This window comes from Cajanus cajan, chromosome 4 (assembly GCF_000230855.2).
Source record: "Cajanus cajan strain Asha chromosome 4, NIPB_CcT2T_4, whole genome shotgun sequence".
NCBI classification, from domain to species: domain Eukaryota; kingdom Viridiplantae; phylum Streptophyta; class Magnoliopsida; order Fabales; family Fabaceae; genus Cajanus; species Cajanus cajan.
The window spans coordinates 13629849-13650052 of record NC_138520.1 but is presented as its reverse complement, the minus strand read 5'-3'; the positions used below and the strand labels follow the sequence as shown (position 1 = coordinate 13650052).

At 32.2% G+C, this 20204-nt stretch overlaps 1 protein-coding gene and 1 long non-coding RNA gene across 3 annotated transcripts; one reads left to right on the top strand and one right to left on the bottom strand.

The window, feature by feature from the left end:
- The first annotated feature begins 3577 nt into the window (after positions 1–3577).
- On the top strand, positions 3578–8441 carry LOC109802600 (uncharacterized). Of its 2 annotated transcripts, none has more exons than XR_014432956.1 (3): positions 3578–3737; positions 3834–3998; positions 8112–8441. It is a non-coding gene; the product is annotated as an uncharacterized LOC109802600 (long non-coding RNA). The 2 variants fall into 2 exon arrangements; XR_014432955.1 differs by having other exon boundaries at positions 3834–4032.
- A 2836-nt stretch (positions 8442–11277) lies between these two features.
- On the bottom strand, positions 11278–14441 carry LOC109808190 (protein AUXIN SIGNALING F-BOX 2). Its single transcript, XM_020371081.3, has 3 exons — positions 13323–14441; positions 12235–12730; positions 11278–12148 (listed from the first exon to the last, which is right to left on the bottom strand). The coding sequence occupies exons 1-3, from the start codon at positions 13775–13777 to the stop codon at positions 11381–11383; spliced, it is 1719 nt and encodes a 572-aa protein (XP_020226670.1). The 5' UTR covers positions 13778–14441; the 3' UTR covers positions 11278–11380.
- Positions 14442–20204: the final 5763 nt, after the last annotated feature.

Here is a 20204-nt window from a genome sequence, read left to right as displayed (position 1 = left end):
GTCAAGGTGGGTCAACTCATATGGGTCGGACTGACCCATTTTGACAGCTCTAGTCATAGGTACTTTTTTTTATTGTTGTGGATGACAACACTAGACACATTTGGCTTTTCTACATGAAAATGAAATCTGAAACTGGAAATCTGGTCAAGTCTTTCATCAACTTAGTTAAAAACCAATTTGATAAGAAAGTTAAATGTGTTAGAACTAATAATGGATCAAAGTTCATGTTAAAAGAATTTTATGGTTCTAAGGGTATTGAACATCAAAGAAGATGTGTTGAGTGCCCTCAACAGAATGGTCGTGTTGAGAGAAGACACAAACACATTCTTAATGTTGGTAGAGCCATTATGATTCATTCTAACATACCTAAGATTTTTTGGTGCTTTGGTATAAGTCATGTTGTTCACATCATAAATAGGATGCCTACTGAAATCCTTAAAAATAGATCATCACATGAATTGTTGTTTAACAAAGTTCCTAAAATTGATCATCTTAAATGTTTTGGTTGTCTTTGCTATGCTTCTACCTTGTCTATGCACAGAAAAAAGCTAGATAAAAGAGCAAGAAAATGCATCTTCGTAGGATATAAGATAGGAGTAAAAGATTACATCTTGTATGATCTTAACAACAGAGAAACTTTTATAAGCAGGAATGTGGTCTTTCATGAAAAGGTTTTTCCCTACAAAATTATCACTAAAGAAAGTGTTTACATAATTGTTACTGTTAACAAAGATAATGATTTCCTTTTAGAACCTATTATGTTTAACAAATCTAGATATAATGAGTTTCCTTGCATACAGGGTTCTGACAATGTTGACCAAGGCATCACAGTAGCAGAATTTGTTGAAGAAGTTAACCAAAACCAGCAACATGAAGGGAAAAATATTGAATATCAGGGAATTACTAATGAAGAGGAAGTTGAAGCTTAATAGAGCCAAAATATGGAAGTCAAAAGATCTACAAGAGAGAGAAATGAACCTACATATCTTAAAGACTATGAATATTCACTTCCTAAAATGAATATCATTAGTTCTACTTCCAAAACTATACCCTTTTCTAACATTAAAACTTTCAAACACATCATGTGTAACTTTATTTCTTATGATAAATGTTCATCTAACTACAAAAATTTTTGTCTTTCAGTTTGTTCAAACAAGGACTCTGAAAGCTATGAAGAAGCTATACAACAAAGTTGCTAGATAGATGTAATCAATTCATAACTAAAGGCTCTCAAGCAAAACAAGACTTGGAAACTTTGCCATCTGCCTCCCAATAAGAGAGTTGTTGGATGCAAATGGGTTTTCAAAACTAAAAGAAAGAGTGATGGTTTAATAGAAAGATACAAGACCATATTAGTGGCCAAAGGATTCACTTAAACTGTTGGCCTTGATTACATTGAAACCTTCTGTCTGATGGTCAAGATGACAACTATAAGAATTTTATTATCTATCACTACTACTTTTAGGTGATATTTACATCAATTAGACGTAAATACGACCTTCTTGCATGGAGACCTCAAAGAAAAAGTCTACATGAAGGCTCCTAATAGGTTAAATGTCAATGATACTTCTCTAGTTTGTAGGCTGACCACCAAATCTATATATGGTCTGAAACAAGCTAGTAGAGATGGCACAACAAGTTTACCTTTTTTCTTGTGAAAAATGACTATAAAAAGTCCTTTGCTGACCATTCTTTATTTATAAAATCAACAACCATGGACTTTACTGCCTTACTAATATATGTGGATGACATTTTACTAGTAGGAAATAGCTTAAATGAAATAGAGGAAATTAAAAGAAGACTTGATAAAGAGTTCTCTATTAAAGACTTGGGAAATGCCAGATATTTTCTAGGAATGGAAATAGCAAGATCCAACGAAGGAATACAACTCTACCAAAGAAAGTACACTATTGATCTACTAAAGGGATGAGACTTGGTAGATGCCAAACCAGTTTCAACTCTTATGGACTATCATGTCTAGCATCATGTAGAGAATGGAAATATTCTAGCAGAACCAAATTGCTGCAAAAAATTGACAGGGAAGCTTCTATACCTTACTCAAACTAGACCTGAAATTTGTTATAGTGTACATAAATTGAGTCAATTTATTCAATCACCTTCTGAAAATCATTTTTTAGTAGCAAAAAGGATCTTTAGATTCATTAAAGCATAACCATGAAAATGACTATTTTTTCCTAAACAAACAGATTTGATTTTGAGAGGGTTTGTGGATGCAAATTGGGCTGGATGTCAAGAGACTAGGAAGTCCATCACTGGATTTTGCTTTTACATATGATCAAGCCTTATATCCTAGAGAAGCAAGAAGCAAGCAACCGTGTCAAAATCCTCATCAGAATCAGAGTATAGAGCCCTTAGTCAAATAGTTGCTAAAGCTTAATGGACTCACTACATCTTAATGGATCTAAAAGTTAATCAGTCATAGTAATCTATTTTGTGACAATCTATCTACTATATATATTACTATATTGTTCCTCTTAATTTCTTTAATGTTTGAGAAAAGAAATGAAAAATATACATGTTGTAACACAAAAACGTCTTCAAACTAATAAAAATGATACATATATATTAATTGTTAACCAAATAATAAATAAATATAATATATAAATTAATTAATTTGTCTCAAGTTGATTCAAATTTTAAATGTGTAAATTCAACATTCGAATTAGTTCAGTTTATATTGTCAGATTTATTGGATTGCTTCGGGAAAAAAAACACTCCTAATTTTTGTACTAAGGTACAAATTACATAAATTTGATAAAAAGAGAGCAACACAATCGTATGCACTATTTTTTCAAGGGATTTTCACTAGAGTGAAGCTCTTACACTAGTTGTCCAGCGGTGTCTCAGTTGTTCAGTGAGAGTAGCTACACATAATGCTTGTTTATGCCAAAAGAAAAGAAGAAAAACGCAATATCCACTATAACTTGAACAAAAGGTATAGGAAAAAAAAAAAAAAGACTTTTTTAAGTTGTAATATCTTTTTGTCTATAATGCCACTGAAATTCGAACACCGAGATCCAATCTAGTAACATTGCAATTGTGCAATAGTAGTTACTCACTGTCACTTGAATTTGACTCAATGGGACACAAATCTTCAACAATTTTGGCATTACTTTCAAAATCAAGCAAAATGGTCATTGCTTTGTTCTTTCTTTTAGCGCTACCATTTCAGTCCAGTTAGATCCTATGAGTGATTTAATATCGACTTCGGTGAGGGATTTTGGGCTGTCATTTATGAACACTGATTTGAAGGTGTTGCTGATACTGCAATCATTCGTCTTTTATGAACACTGACTTGAAGCAAATTTGTAAACTTAGAAATAGTGTAAAGTTGCCAATTATAGGCAAATACAAGTTGTAATAAATATTTACATTCGAATTTTCTATTAATAAATCTAAGGATAAAAATATAATGAGCTTTGTTTTCAATGAATAAACAGATCAGACCAATTACTAGCGTGTTTGTTTAAACAAAAACAAACATGACTTACATCATGTGCAGCAGCAGCAGCAGCGTTGACATATACGTGGCATGTGATGATTGGATAACTGTGAGGAACAAAAGAACTGAACAAGGGTGTCCCTCCCACACGACACCTAAGTTTTTGTTTTCTGTTATCCTGGTCTTACAAATAACCTTGCCACCAAAAACATCTCAATTCCGAACACAATGAGTAATTACCAGAGAGCACCACAAGAGTCATATCCTCCTCCAGGTAAATCAAACGAAACCCTTTTCTTCATTTAAAATTTTTGCACTTTTTTCTTTCTTCTTAGTTCTTAACACATCTTTGTTTTGAATTTCAACCTAGGCTACGCTCCTCCTTATCCCCCACCACAGGCTTACCCGCCGCCGCCGGGGTATTCGCCGTACCCGCCACCGCCGCCGCAGCCGCAGTACGAAGGTTACCAGGGATATTTCAATCAAGGCTATCCTCCGCCACCTCCCCATTACCACGTTCAGCATCACTACAATGGTAACTCCGGTTTTGCTTCCTTCTTCCAAGGGTGGTACGTTTTTTTTTTTTTTTTTTTTTTTTTTTAAATTTAATTTTAAATTATGATTTGATTTAGATGAGGATTTGTCTATGGCTTCTAAAAAAAATCAAAATATACCTTTCTAGAGCCCTCTATGCATATAAGGGTTTGAATTCACATTTTTATACCAATTTCTTTCCATTTTTAAATTTTAATCTAATGGTTTAGGACCACGTAATTTTGTTGTGGAAAACTAGTGTAGAAATGAGTTAATATACTAAGGACATGAGTTCGATTTTTGATGTCGATCTTAGAACCTTGTTGGTGGATAATCTCTAAGGCTGTTTGAAGTTTAAGGTGTGCTAACTCGAGTGAGCTCTCAGAATCCAACTCATATAACTTTTAGTCACCAAAATGAAAAGAAAAACTAATGTAGAAACTAGAAAATGAATGTTGAAATCTGAGTTTCAACGAAAAACAAAATTTTGACTTTACTATTACGCATGTTGGTTTAGTTGGTAAGCAATGAGTTAATATACTAAGGACATGAGTTCGATTTTTGCTGTGGATGTTAAAATCTTGTTGGTGGATAATCTGGAAGGCTCTTTGAACTTTAAGGTGTGCTAACTTTGATGAGCTCTCAGAATCCAACTCACATAAATTTTAGTCACCAAAATGAAAAAAAAAAACTATTGTAGAAACTAGAAAATGAATGTTGAAATCTGAGTTTCAAAGAAAAACAAAATATTGACTTTACTATTACATAATGAAATAGTGCTTCTGGTGAGTTTGTGTAAATGAAATATTTGCTCGAGGACATACCATAAATAGAAACTACGTACCCTATTGAGGATATCGCTAACAGTTAGGAACTTACAGAATGTAACATTGCTGAACCAAGCAAAACTTCCCTCTCTTCCCACCCTCCCATCACATTATATCCAAGGAGAAGCTATATATATTAGCTTCTGATTATGTTATGAGGTTTTAACGCAGAACCAAACACAGGGATTGTCTCAAAGTAAATCACTTTTGCTACTTACAACATTTCTCAAAGGAAAGCCCTGTATAGTCTCTAAATTGTAAGCGTATAGGATTTCCTGCAATACAAACAGATAGATGGCGCAAGTGCCCCTGTATTTTACCACAATAAGTAGAAAACCGTATAAATAAACACCTTACGGAAATCGATTATTGTTATTGGATCACCTTTCAATTGTTATCTTTGTGTCTTCCATTTTTTTAATCTTTATGCACAATGAGTTAAATTGGCGCAGAAGTAGAAATAAATTATCATCGCTATTTGATCAATGATAACCTTTTGGGCTGAGTATTCCTCTAAGGTTTCAGTTTCAGATACTTTCTGAAGAAAAGGAAACCTCCATATTATAAGTATACAGAAAAGGAGACAAATGTTTACACTGATTGTCTATTTATAGACTCAGCAGAGAAAAATATTTAATAGTTAAGAATTTGTTTGGATACAAACTTACAAGTGCTTCTTAGAGTTTTTCTACTAAAAATAAAGAACATTTTTTAATGGAAAAACTCTTAAAAGCATATCTAACTTTTATTTAAACAGGTTTTAACTATATTCTATTACTGGAGTAACCGATTAAGTTAATCCAATCCAATATAGGATAAACTCTCTAAATAGAAAATAATCACAAATAAAAAAACCATAATTTCAAAATCAAATTCTAAATTAAAATGGTAAAACTACTTGCTCATTTTACATCATTCCCCGGGGTGAGAAACTTTCTCCTCCGTAGATCCAAGAAGGCACGGTTACAGCTGACAAAAGACATCTTTTATCCACGTAGCATTCATAGGAGGACGGCTCTTCCACTCACATGGTAGTGGGGAAAAAGGGTAGTGGAACAGCTGATGTGTTCATCATCCAAATCCCAAATGAATCTCTATCTCATAAATTGACAACCGAGGAACAAGAGGGCTGTTGGCATTCTAAAGAGACCTAGGACCTGCATAAACAATTGAAGAAGTATGGATAAAATAATCCTCGATATGGTGTTAAATCCTCCTCATTGTTAACAAGATTGATATTTATATCACTAGGCACTTCAAGTAAATATGCATTAGACATATATTTGTCTAAAATGAAAAAAGGCCCACTAACTCTAGCATACAAGTTTTTAAACAGATTAGGTGTCTTTTGGTATAAGGAATGTTTTGGCATTCCTGTGAAAGTGGCATGAGAATAAAAGTTTCCCATGTTTAGTAAAAGAGAACAAAAATATTTTTTCTGAAAATAAAAGATACGCAGGAATGCTAATTTATGAATAAGTGGGTGAAAAGCTTTCCCACCTTCATAGATAAGAGTAAAACTTTCTCATAGTAATCGAGTGTAAAGTTATTAAACTTTCCCATGGTAATTGATGGTATATATTATTATTAGGGAAATTGAATAATAACTGAATTTATAAGCTTTTTCAGGAATCCTATTCCTAGAAATCTCGTGGGAACGTAGTTTAGTTGGGAATGAAAGATGAAAAATTCCTTGTACCAAACACCACCTTAGGCTTTTAGATTGAAGGCAAATCATAACATAGTTAATCACTCGCAATTAAAACTGAGTCCTGAAGATGCACATTAAGAGTAATTTCACAATTGTTTCTACTCAATGCAAACTATGTCTAACATTGGCATGATAATCATATATATTATGAGTAGCTAAAGACTTGGTAGAAAATGCAGGAACAAAACCCTGCAGGCTAAGGCTAATGGAAGTAATATTTAATATATATGGAGAGTGTACAGTAGGAGATACACACACTTGGAATTAGAAAGTTAGGATATTACAGTTAGAGTATCTATTTGTGGTTAGAGGTGCGAAGGGAATAAATGACATAAAATGTAGTAGAGGCCATATTCTTCTGTGGTTTGAACAGATAACTGAGCACAATGCTCAGTTGTAATGGCCTAAGGGGAAACCTTTGGAGGAGGCTTCTCTTTGTTCTGATATTTCAATAACAGATATCTTTTCTCACTTCTCTTGGTTCTCTCGTTTCCTACAACCCATTTACACTGTCTCCCTGATGTTCTATTAGGTGCCCCAAAGTATATACCATTAAAAGGAATCTGCATTGGCAAGACAAAAACACGTCCTTGATCTATATTCTGATTTCTGACTGGCAAACTCAAGTTAATCTAACTTTATAGTTAATAAGTAAATGTATGCATTCATCATAAAACTCTGACGCTTTATCTGGACCAAGGACACCTGTACTGTACTTCTCCAAAGAATCCATGGATATATCCATCACTTCACATCGCCAAGGAATAACTTTTTAGATGTCCACATGTGACGAAGCCTTTGTTGTGTAAAATTTTATAAAACTGGGTAACATTACTTGAGACCAAAAGTATTCTGGACAACTAAAACAAAATCCTTTTGACAACTGTGCCCCCTCTTTTGATTACATCTCCTGTTGCTCGGAATGATTAACCTGGTATCAAGTATCAACCCTGTAGTTCTAGGAATTCATCAAGCAAATATTGAATTTCTGAAAGAAAATTGATAACGAATAGAGTTAAATTCTCTTTATTCATTTGAGTCAGTTTTCACTATTGCATTACTTCCATTAATTTCATATTACACTATAAGATTGGGTGACCTAGAAACATTAGATTAAAACATAATCTAAGGGTCAAAGTTAACTCAGAATTTACATTTCACTGATGAGCTTAACTCTTTTTTTAATTGCAAATCTCGTACGTTTTTTGGTTCAATAATGCATTCATATTCAAGTCATTTGTTTAAATATATTAAGCCAAAGCCAAGCTTTGATTTGGCAACGTGGACAAGTAATCGGTTTAACAAACTTTCAACGACAGTCTAGGGTCTATGGAAAAATATTTCATGTCTCTACAAGCTTTCCTTAATGTGCAGAAATATCAATTTGCTTTTCTTACATATCATTGAACAAAAGGAAATTCTATACAATTGTTATCTTTCAGCTTTAGAAATCAACTTTTTCAACTAAAAAAATCATATGAAATCCTATTTTACTTTCAGTGTTATATTGCTTGTCCTTTTAAAAGGATTTTTTTTTGGTGTTGGAAGACTAAGATTTCTTTGTTTACATGTGCAGCTTGTCAGCGTTTTGTTGCTGTTGTTTGCTAGAGGAGTGTTGCTTTTTCTGATAATCATATTAAAGTTGCAACTGCAGTTTGGTGTACTTGGTTGGTTATAACTCTCTGGATAAATGTTTCCTCTAATGTCTTGATATGTGCGGGACCTGACAAGTACTAGTCATTGTTGTAACTCTTGGTCTTTACCATTGCCCTCGCTCATTTCTGGGTTGTTCACAGATTTTATGATGTGATCTTTGTGAATTTCTTTGTATGAGTGCTTAATGTATATTGGAAATAGTAAACAACAGTCTCTTTATGTGGAATAACAGACTAATATATTATGGTTATACCTTGCTACCATCGTTAATCACCATTCATTCTTGCATACTTGGTAGCAATGGATTTAAAATCGGTAGTAAAATTTAATTTACGGTTCATTGGTTTAATTGTTGTATTGTAAGTCGTGGTTGAAGCAATGTGTGTATTGATATATAGATTTAAATATATATTTTATCCCACAAAATTATGCTTTATTTTTTTAATCTTTATATAAAAAAAACTATTCATTTATAGTCTTTACATTAAACAAAAATAATGAAGTTTTATTCCTCTACCAAGAACTAAAAACACATGCGTTTCATTTATAATTTTCACCGTGTGTTTGAACATGCGTTGAAACGTGAATTTTCACGTTTCACGTTTAATTGGAAGGAGAAAATAGCAGCTTCTCCGTAAATTAGTAAGTGGACGTGGAAAGAGAAGAAGAATTTACGTTTCAAAATTGAAACCAAACACGCACTCAAAAACTAAACACAATTTAAGCGAAGACTAATTTCAGAAAAAATGATATATTTTCGACAACATTACATTTAAGCCTATAAACAATTGTAAGTTTGTTTTTTATAAATGAAACGTGTATCCTAAAATCGTTTATGTACTGGAAAAGGTAGGTTGACAGCATTTCAACATAGGAGGAACCTGAGTTTGAAAAAGGCAACTTCAAGCATTTTTCAACATTAAAGCATTGAACCGGATTGACAAAAAGGCGTGTACAATGATTCTTAAAATTGCCTTTTAAATCGTGTTATATGAGTTGGTTAGATTAGTGAAAACTGAAATGTCCGATCACAGTTAAGCCAGTCAATTCAGTTTGATTTATAAACACTGCTCGGCACAAGCTAAGCCAGAATAGAGATTAATAGTGTTTGGTTTGGAGTTAGAAAATTATAACGGGTAAAAAATCATGGAGTTAACTACAAAGGTAACTATTTGTTGCTTATAAAAATCATGATGAGTTTAACTCACCACCAATCCCAATACACTAAGATCTTTTTGCAATATAGGTTTCCCACTCTTCCTAAATCCTGCTTAGGGAGGGATGTTTAATTTTTTTTCTTAGAGATAGATGTTTAAATAGCCATGGCTCCAAATTTTAGTTAGTGAATATGCTCTATTGCATTTTTGGCTTCTTTTTTTTAAGTTCATTACCAAAAAATATTTTTATTTAGCACAAAAATTATTTTATTAAAAAATTTAACATGCATTGAATAAGTTTTTCAAGAATCAATATTTAAACTCTTTACTTATTTAATTAAGCGAGGTAAGTCTCTTATCACTTATGTCAATCCAAATTAATACATTCTAGTATTTTGTAACTTCCGAAATGATTACCAGTTGTACAAATGCTCTAAAAATTTACTCGAGACAATGATTGATGATAATAATGCGATGATGACATATTCATGTGAGATTTTAAATACCGGACTCGTAAACGTCCCGCAAAATGCGTTCAAGGACTGAAAAAGAGACTTGGTAAGAAACGCAAGATCATATTTAGATGGATCACTTAAAAGCAAATTTGGTCTTAAAAACAAGTTTAGAAGTTAAAAATGTAACTTGTGTTAAATCTCATAGTAAGATAAAGTTTCAAACTGCCAATTTATGATGATAGATGGCCATGCATCAAGACTATAAGAGTATGTTTGGATGGAGAATTTTAATGGAGTAATTCATTTGTTTGAAGAATTTCAAATTCTTTGAGGTGAAATACTTTGTTTGGATGGAGAATTTACAAAGAATTTGAAATCCAAGCATTTGTAAAATTCTTTGAAATAATAGAATTTCAAATTCTCCCAAAAAGGTAAGAATTTGAAATTCTTCATATTTTTCCCCCTTATTTCACTTATATATTTTATCTTATATCTTCATATTTTTAATTATTGAATATTCAAAAATATTTTAAAAAAATATTAAATATTATTTAATATTAAATTTTAAAATTATTAAATATTTAAAAATTGGTTAATATTTATTTTTATAAAATTTTATTTAAAAATCTTAACATATAAATATATTTTTAAAATTAATTTTATCATGATAAAATCAAATTATCATATCCAAATTAACAATTTAAAAGTTTAAAAAAATTGAATTGACTTATCCAAACAAAATATTTTAAGAATGATAGAAATTGAAATCAAAGTAATTCAAATACCAAGAATTTTAAATTCCTTGAATTTGTAAAATTTCTCATCCAAACACACTATAAGCGTATTATCAATTATACTTGTCCTCGAGTAAAGGCAATTGGAAAAAACAAATTTGGACAATAAACATAATATATACTTATAGTTGGGCATTGAAAAGTGCTAAGTAGCTCAAATTATTTGCCTGGAATGAGCCAACAGAGTTTATGTTCATACCAATGCCAAATTTTTGTAATGGTGTTGCAGAAAATGAAATCAGGACAGATTCTATAGCTGTTCCACTGGGTCCTTGAGCTGTGTCCACCTAAGCTGGGTTCATCGATTTAACCATTCTCCAACAAATGAATTCTTGCTAAGAACTTGCTTTAATCTAAGTTTAAAAGTGTTTTTAAGAATTTCTATACTTAAAATATACTCTATTTTCAATAAAGAAACTTTCAAAAAGTGTATACAAACAGACTAAATTATGTTTCACCTTAGCACATGAACATAAAAGAAGAAAAATGCTTCATCTAAGACGAGAAAACGAACAAGCTCAAGTACAAGCTTAACTTCAGTTATAGTGAAAACTAATTCAAGTAGAGAAAAGCATAATACTCAGTCTAATAATGTACGTAAGAAAAAGTGGCATTATGGAACAATAATAACTAGGAGAAAAAGCAATCTAGCATGTATAAAACTAGAAAATGCAAGGAAATGACAAAACACTACACCACCCGGCTAAAATTGCATTAATCAGTCAGCCTAAAAGCAAGTACAAACTTCTGAATAACAAGAAATTAAATGACCTAAAAATGCACCTACAAGGTCCATACATATTCTGGTGCATCTTTCCTTTTCCCAGCCAATGTACGATACAAATACATCTTCTCTACCCTCTGCCCATCTTCCAGACTACAATCCTCTTGCTCATTCTCATTGAAGATCTCCACATTCAGCCTTGGCATCTTCTTGGCCAGCAGCTTGCAGGCTCCGACGGTCACTTCGCATGACGACATCCAAAGGGATCGCATTGTTTCATACTTCCCTACGTCCGTCAGAAGTGCCATGTTGCCGAAAGGGCAGTCTCTGATCTCAAGCTTCCTAAGCTTCTTGCATCCATTCAACACATACAGCATTCCCTTGTCACTCTCCCCAGCAAACGCAATTGACAGCATCTCAAGCTGCTCAGCATACATTCCTATGTAGAGGAACACCTGGTCAGTCAATTGGCCGGAGAGCGATAGGCGCCTGAGCCGCCTGCAAGACTGCACGATTGCGCCGAAACCTTCATCCAGCGGCTCCAATGTATCAGGGTCAGGTTTCAATGCTTCAAGGATACACAGCCTAAAGCGGATAAAATTTGGACAGTTCTTTGCCACGGTTATGAGGGCAGCATTTGTCATCTGGTGGCAGAAGTAGAGCAATGAATGAAGCTTGGGGCAACCCATTGATATTGCAACCAACCCTTTTTCTGTCACAGCTGCTGGATTCCCATAGGGTGCAGATGGAAAAACTCTCAATTCTTGCAAGTCTTTACATGTCATAGCTACAACACCTAGTCCTTTGTCTCCAATGCAATCCATTATCTGCACAAGTCTAGCAATTATTGACATTCACCAACAACATAAGACTCACAAATGAAATGAACAGGTTTAGGTTTCGATGTATTTACCCATAAACGCTGAAGTTTCCCACAGTGGCGAATTAGTTTTATCAGCTCGCTGCCCTGAATGCCTGCTGCATAGCTCAAGTTCAAGGACGTTAGGTTGGGGCAAATAGGATAGATAGCTGCAAGACAGTGAGGAGCAACTTCCAAAAACCCTGACAAACTGGTTATGGACTTGCACTTGAGAATGGTATTCTTGAGCCTTATGTAGGCCTCTGAATCTGGATCATGAACAAATGATCCGATTCCCAAATCCGCTAGTTGAGGTGCTCGCATCATTATCCTTTGCAGTGCGTCGAGGGGCACTGAACGATTCAGCTTTAAGCTCTTCAGGTTAGGAGATCTGGCCACTAGTCTCTCTAGAGCTCCCAAACTAACCTCTCCTTTAAGGCAAGCAAAATTCAGAGAGACAAGTGAAGTACAGCTATCAGGAAAACAACTTAGCCACTGCCCTTTGTGATCTTCAACTTCATTTTCTTGCAGATCCAGCTCCCTAAGAAACCTACATTTTAAACAAATAAAACACAAGCAACATAGGAGTCAATAACACACTCCCTGCACAAAATTCTCAACCACATGTGATACATTAATCAACATTATTCAACCTTAACCCCACACCTAAACATACAAACAAGATTATTTTTCAGGAAGAACGGATCAAGATTATTCTTAATCATGAACAATTCACAAGTTAACAATTAACTTAAGAAAGAACGGATCAATCAAGCTTTCAAAACGCTCTTGGGCACTAGTTTGTCCACAAATCTTGACATGTACCAAAAGCCAAGTTCAAAGCCATTCATTCAACCACTTTGCTCAACAAATTAAACTACTTTCCCCAACTGGTAGCCACAGAGAATACAAGCCAATAATCAACTAAACTAACAAGTATCCAAAACAGCATGGAACTTTGACAGCACAAGACGACAAAGACAAAACCAATCAGAATATACCTTCAACCATACAGCCTCCAAAACACCAAAAACAACAGGGAAAAAAGGCCATAAACCAAGTAAAAAACAAAGACAGACAAAAAAACAAAAGCTCTGTAACAAAAACTAACAGCCATACATCAACAACAGAAGATTTCTCACCTGCAATTTGCAGCTATAGCAGCAAGGCCATCGGTGGTGAACCCTTCACAGCTAACAAGAACCAAAGACTTAAAGTGTGTGAAAGAACGAGAAAGTAGCTCCAGGCTCTCATCCGAGACCACCATCCTCTTGAGCCTAAGCTCCTCCAAACCAACCCTGCTCTTGGCCAGTGCCTCAATCCACGGACACAGAAAACCACCCCAATCATAAGGAACCAAACTAAAGTCAGCAAAATGAGGCTTTCCCTTCAAAGTTAAAGACTTGAGACCAGGAAACCTCTGGATCAACCTCTCCGGAGTGATGGAGTAACAGTTCCCTATGAACACTCTCTGCCTCGTAAACCTCTCTATCCTGTACCAGCTCTTGCACACCAAAGACAAAGCGTTCCGGTCACGGTGTGACACCACATAGTCAAAGATGTGCTCTATTACCTCGTCCGGGAAATAATTCATCATTTGTAGTTTTTAGTTCTCTTCTTTCTCTCACTCAGTGATCCAAACTCCCCAACTTTTCATGAAAATTTTCATACTCCAAAGGGGGAAAAAACAACCCCAGAAAGGTGAAATGTAAAGCTCTCAAATTTGAAGTCCTACTACATCATGAAGAAAACCAGGATCTAAAATCAGAAAAGGGGGAACAGATCTTGGTCCAGACAAGAGTGAGACAATAACAAGATCTTCAAATCTAGAACATGGGGCGAGGCCCGAAAAGAGAATACCGATAAAAACTGAAATTTTACACTTGCTAAGTTGGATCTGCTTAAAAGGGTAACAAAAAAAAGAACTCACTTTCTCACAACCGGAGAAAAAAAAAATGAAAAATGATGGGGAAGAGAGGAAAACCAAAGCATAAAAATTATGATCTCGCAAATGAAATGGTGATGATGACGATTTGCAAAGAGATTAAAAGGGCGAAGTTGGATAGATCTGAGAAAATCCAAGTTTTGCACAAACCGTAATTTACATTATAGAGCACACCACCCAGCCCAGCTTAGACCTGAGAGTGAGAGAAAGAGTGAAAGCAAGGGTTTTTGTGAGTCACATGTTAAGAGAAAAAACTGAAGAATGAATGAGAGAAGAAGGGTGGTGGTGGTGAAAGGAAAGCAAGTAACCCAAATGGTTGAGTGTAGATTTATTTAACCATGGTTACCTTATCCTCCTAACCATGATGGATGGTTGGTTGGCGATGGAAACGAAAGGCGTGGATTTTGATGATGGGATATTGAGAGAATCTTGACCGTTGAGTGCGTGAACATGCATCAGTCCCTGTCACTGCTTTCCAAGTGAGCCTCACCCTCTGCTAAAGTCTCACACTCTCTCTGCTACGGTGCTTGCTACCCTAGAAAAAAAAAAAAAAAAAAGTGTTTTTTTTCTGAGAGAGAGAGAAAACGGCATCGACAAATTGAAAACGACTGTCGGATTAATGACACCTGCTTTCGGGGAAAACTACGAAAATGCCACACCTAGGTCTTAGATAACTATGTAGATAAGATCGAATTGAGATTTGACACGAACCTAAGACGCGTCCAACACAATCGCGCGCTTTCAACATTTTCACAATGCTGCACTCTAGTAGCGTGTTTTTATGAGACGTGATTTTTCACGTTTAAGCCAAACTAGAAAATAGTTACTTCTTTGCAAATTTAGAATTGGACATAAAAAGAGAAGGAAAACTTGAGTTTAATAATCCAAACAAAACATACACTAAAACGTCTATTTCTAATTAACGCATTAATTAAACTTCCTCTTCCAATTACGAGTACTAAGAAAAATAATATTGTCTTTAATTTCGGATAACTAAATTTAGAATCTAAGGGGGGTGTATTGGTTTAGAATTTTGTAGGATTTTAAAAGACTTTTTTTGAGTAAAAAAATCCATTGGTATTCAATCAGGATTTTATGTCACTTAAAAATAATTCAGTGGTATTCAATCTGGATTTTCAAGATTTTTTAAAGAGTCCATTAAAATCCATTGGTATTCATTTGAGATTTTTTACAACTTAAAAACAATCCATTGGTATTAAAAAATATAAGGATTTTAAAGGATTGTTGTGTGAGAGGGATTTTGAAGGACTTTCTAGTGTTATCTATAAATACCAAATTCATAAAACAATCTCATCCAAACCCATCGAATTTTGAAGGATTGTTTGAAGTGACTTTTTAAGAATTTTCAAGTGAATTTTTCATCTTTTTTTTTCTATGCTTCTGTCTTCTCCATTTTTTCTCTGCTAATAATACTGTACTATTGTTCATTGCTCATATATAATATTGTAGTACTGTTCTCATCCCATTCCCCTATTTTGTGAAACTCCGATATGTAAATGATAGTGTCATTGATTAGCTCTATTTTTCTATTCGTTCTCTTTAATTGACTTGCTTTATTTTATTCTATATAGTTGAATTTGTTCCTTTATATAACACAAAAAAATGCTTGAAATTTCAACTTTTAAGTGATAATTTTTTTTATAATACACGTCAAGAAAAGAAAAAGGTGAAAGATGAAATTGATATCATAATCTCTACAATACAATATATATATATATATATATATATATATATATATATATATAAGATGAATTTGTTAGGGTTTCTATGAGTAGAATGAGATGAAAATGGATCTTAGTTGGAGGAAAAACCCTCTCAGCATAAAAATTGCGATTTCTCTCCTTCCTTAAGTTTGTTACTCTTATCCCCCTCCTTTTACGACTCAACAATTATTTTATCTTTTTTACTATGAATTTTTCCTTTTATTTTTATATTGTGAAATTAGGACTTTTTATATTTTAAAAAAAGAAAATTAACATAAGACATTACAATATCTAAATTTTTAGGGTTTAGGATTTATGTCTTCATTAGCTTATTTTTTAAAAGAGTAAATATTGTTAAAATATTTGTTAGAATAATTTACATTTATAAATATCATTAAAAATTATCATATAATATATAACTAAAATAATATATATATATATATATATATATCTAAATGCTTATTCTTTAAATAATAATAATAATAATATATAATAATAATTATTATTATACTAATATTATATATATTGCATATGTAATTAGGTAAATATTTTTTTGGTGGATTGTGGATTTCCTAATCGACGCCAATTTTTAGCTCCATTTCGAGGTGTAAGAAATCATCTACAAAATTTTGCAGGTCAGGGTAATGATCCTGAAAATAAGAAAGAATTGTTCAATCTTCGTCATGCGTTTTTAAGGAATGTGATCAAGAAAATATTTGGTATTTTTAAATCAAGGTTCACAATTTTTAAGTCAGCACCTTCATTTTTATTTAAGACACAAGTAGAACTTGTGTTAGTATGTGCAACACTACATAACTTTCTACGTAAAGAATGTCGTTCTGATGAATTTCCAATTGAAGTGGTGGATGAACTTTCATCTTCAACGTTACCAGTTAATGAAGATCATACTTTTGAACCTATTATTCAAACCCAGGAGCAAGAGCGAAAAGACGCTAATGTTTGGAGGACTAGTATAGCTATGAATATGTGGGTGAATGCTATTTAAGAGGATAAGATATTATGAATAATTATTATTACTATTATTTATCTAGACATTATTATTTTTTATTATTTTTGTCTTTGACTCTTTTTAAATTTGAATATATGAAATTATTTTTGAAATCTTATCAAATGTAAAAAATCCACGAAAATTCTACAAAATCCCACAAAATCCATTAAAATCCTTATTTAAAAGTCTTGCAGAATCCATTAAAATCCTGATTTTAAGTCTTGTAGAATCCTGCAAAGTCTTTTAAAATCCGCAAGATTTTTTTTAACTAAAAAAGTCCTTTAAAATCCTAATCCAATACACCCCCTAATATTATGAACAAATAAGTTAATCTTTATTTTAATACGTACTTATTAATTAATTTAACTTAATTTTTGTATACATAGAATAATTGAATGAAGATGGACAATTTGTTCCGATAATGGATAAAGTTTTATAAGTTTAAAAGTATAAAAAAAAATTGAAAAAAAAATCTTTCTAATACTGTATCTAAATATGTTCTATAAATAATTATATATATGTATATCAAATTCAGTATTTCTAATCAATAAGATTGATCTGAGGATAAAAATTGGAATAATATATACATGTCTTAAATTTAAAGTTTGTTGTTATTATTATAATTTTTATTAAAAAAAATCAGTATTTCTCTTTACTATTTTACTTCCTATCATGTAGTAACATAACCTACTTTTCTATTATGACCTACTATTCTATTATTATACTTGTAGCATAGTCTCCTATTCTATTGTCGTTTCATAAATTATTTATGAGAGTTAGACATGGTAACGGGACGGGATCGGGCATGAGTAAATTTCCTTCTTCTTTTATTTTTTTCCTTTTTTTTTTTTTAAATAAATATGAATAAATTTAAAAAAATAAAAGAAAAATAAAATAATATAAATTTTTACATATAAATATTTTTAATTTTAGTTTATATACATATAAAAATATTTTTTAAATTATATTATTAAGCGGGGTAGGAGTGGGAGCGGGTATGTGGGCGGGGCGAGTATTAATATTCCCGTCCCCGATTTTATCAAGCGGAAAAATCTGAACCCAAACCGATAAATACGCGTTTTTCTTGTCTAAATCGAGGCGGGTTCGGGCGGATACTCACATGAGCGAATTAAATTATCATGCCTAATAAGAGTACTTTAATCTCTAACATTAAGAATAAAATTAATTAATTTGATAAATTAAAATGATGATAGTAAATAATTATCAAAATAAATATTGTATTTTTATAATATCAAATGAATTATATTGTGGACTATTATTTGACGATAATTGAAGGGTGAATTTCATGATTTTCATCTCTTATTCGTAGTATTTTAGTAACAGTAAAAATTATTATTTGACGATAATTGAAGGACGAATTTCATCTGGTATTCATAATATTTTAGTAACACAAAGAAAATGACACGTTAAAAGATTTGTTGGTGATTGTTTTCAAAAAAAAAAATCTCTTTTGAAAGCTAAGAGAAGAGGCATTTTGTGAACTTTTATATTGCATTTGTGCATATTTTTTATTCATATTTATTTTATATGGCAGTAAATAAAATAAAAGAAATATTTTAGCAAAACGATATTGAAAGCATTAATTGTTTGTGAGGAAAAAAGAAATAAAAAGAAAAAGTGATGATATTGAGAATGAGAAAATGTATGAGAGTTGGTTATTGCATGAATGGGAAGTAGTAATAAATGTTGCACATTAATTGCGAGTTAAGACTAATACTACATATGATTTTCTTGTTTTGTGCTTTTGCCTTTTGGGTCCTTTGATGATTCGGTGCGTTACGGTGCAGGTACTCCTCGCAACGTAATTGGTTACATCACTGCGTTGATCACATCAGTCCAAGTCCATGATAGGGACCGTACAGACCACCGCAGCAGATAGAAAGAGTGGTTCGAACTTGGAACCGGTTTGGAATAATAGAGCAATGATAGCGCTGGAGCGCCAAAAAATGGGAATGCTTTATATTGTTTATCATAACACCGAATACGCCGAATGGTTTTTTTTTTTTTCGATATGGGACTCGTGAGAGGATGTTTTGTTTGTGAGTTATTCATCAATAATTATTATTTTACACTATTAATTAATTATATCTTTTAATTATATTATGTTATTGTTAAAAATAAATATATTTATAATAACATGATACAATTAAAAAATATAATTAATTAGTAGTGTAAAAAAAATTTATAATATAAGTGATTAACTCCTTACATTTTACTCCTATGAATCATCATGATTGCAGATTACTACACTAACCGTAGCAAGAGTGTGAGGGAGAAAAGAAATTATTGATATTGTTATTATTTGTTTGTGATGTGAGTGAGTGAGTGAGGATGATGCACATGTGCAAATGCAAATGCAAATGCAAATGCAAATGCAAATGCAAATGTACAATTCTTGCTGACTCCTTTACTTGTGTTAAATCAATTTGAAGAGACTGTGACTACTCGAAATTTGTTGGGTCTTGAAGCAATTTGGGTTGTGTCCATGAGTTCTTTCTGTTTGTTTTCTAACATTTGTTTCTTGTGTAAAGGGCTGTTTTCAATTCAAAGAAAATCAATGCCATTGTCCAAAAAGTATAAACCAACTCTTCCTCTCTAAAATTTCATACAATGGAACATCATAGGATTATTGGATAATAGATTTAAGTTTAATATAAATCATTTTACAATAATGAATTTAAGTGTAATTCAATTGTACAACATTAATTTATAAAATAAAAATTATTTTTTATTTTTAATCGATGTGAGACTTGAGTTTTTTCAATATAGTCTCATTGTATTTTTATTTACTATCATATTTATTTTACTATGAAATTAAAAATTTAAAACTAAATATTTTAAAATTGGGAAATACAATTTAACATGTAATATAAATGTCTTAAAAGTGTTCTAATTGAACATGGAAAAGTTTATGTACGTGAAAAGAGAAAGATAAGGCATAGGGCATGGCAAGTTAAGATAAACAATTCAAACCTTATCCAACTCAAATCTTATCCTAGAGCATGTCAAACCTAATTTTTAAAACCTAATTGAATCAACATTTATATCAAATCATATCGAATTAATAGGATAAAGTGCTTCATGAACGTTTTAGTTAGTCCACACAATTGTTTTTTTTTTTTTTAAATCACAGTTGTTATTCGAATTACTCAACGATCTGAATTTTCTATATTGAATAATCATACATTTAACATTTTTTTTAATTATATGTTTTAATATATTTGGCCTTTTGCACATTTTAAAAGCTTTAAATGTAGATGGCACTAGGAAGATTAAAGTCATATATTTTTTTTTAGTAAGCAAGATTAAAGTCATATATAACAAA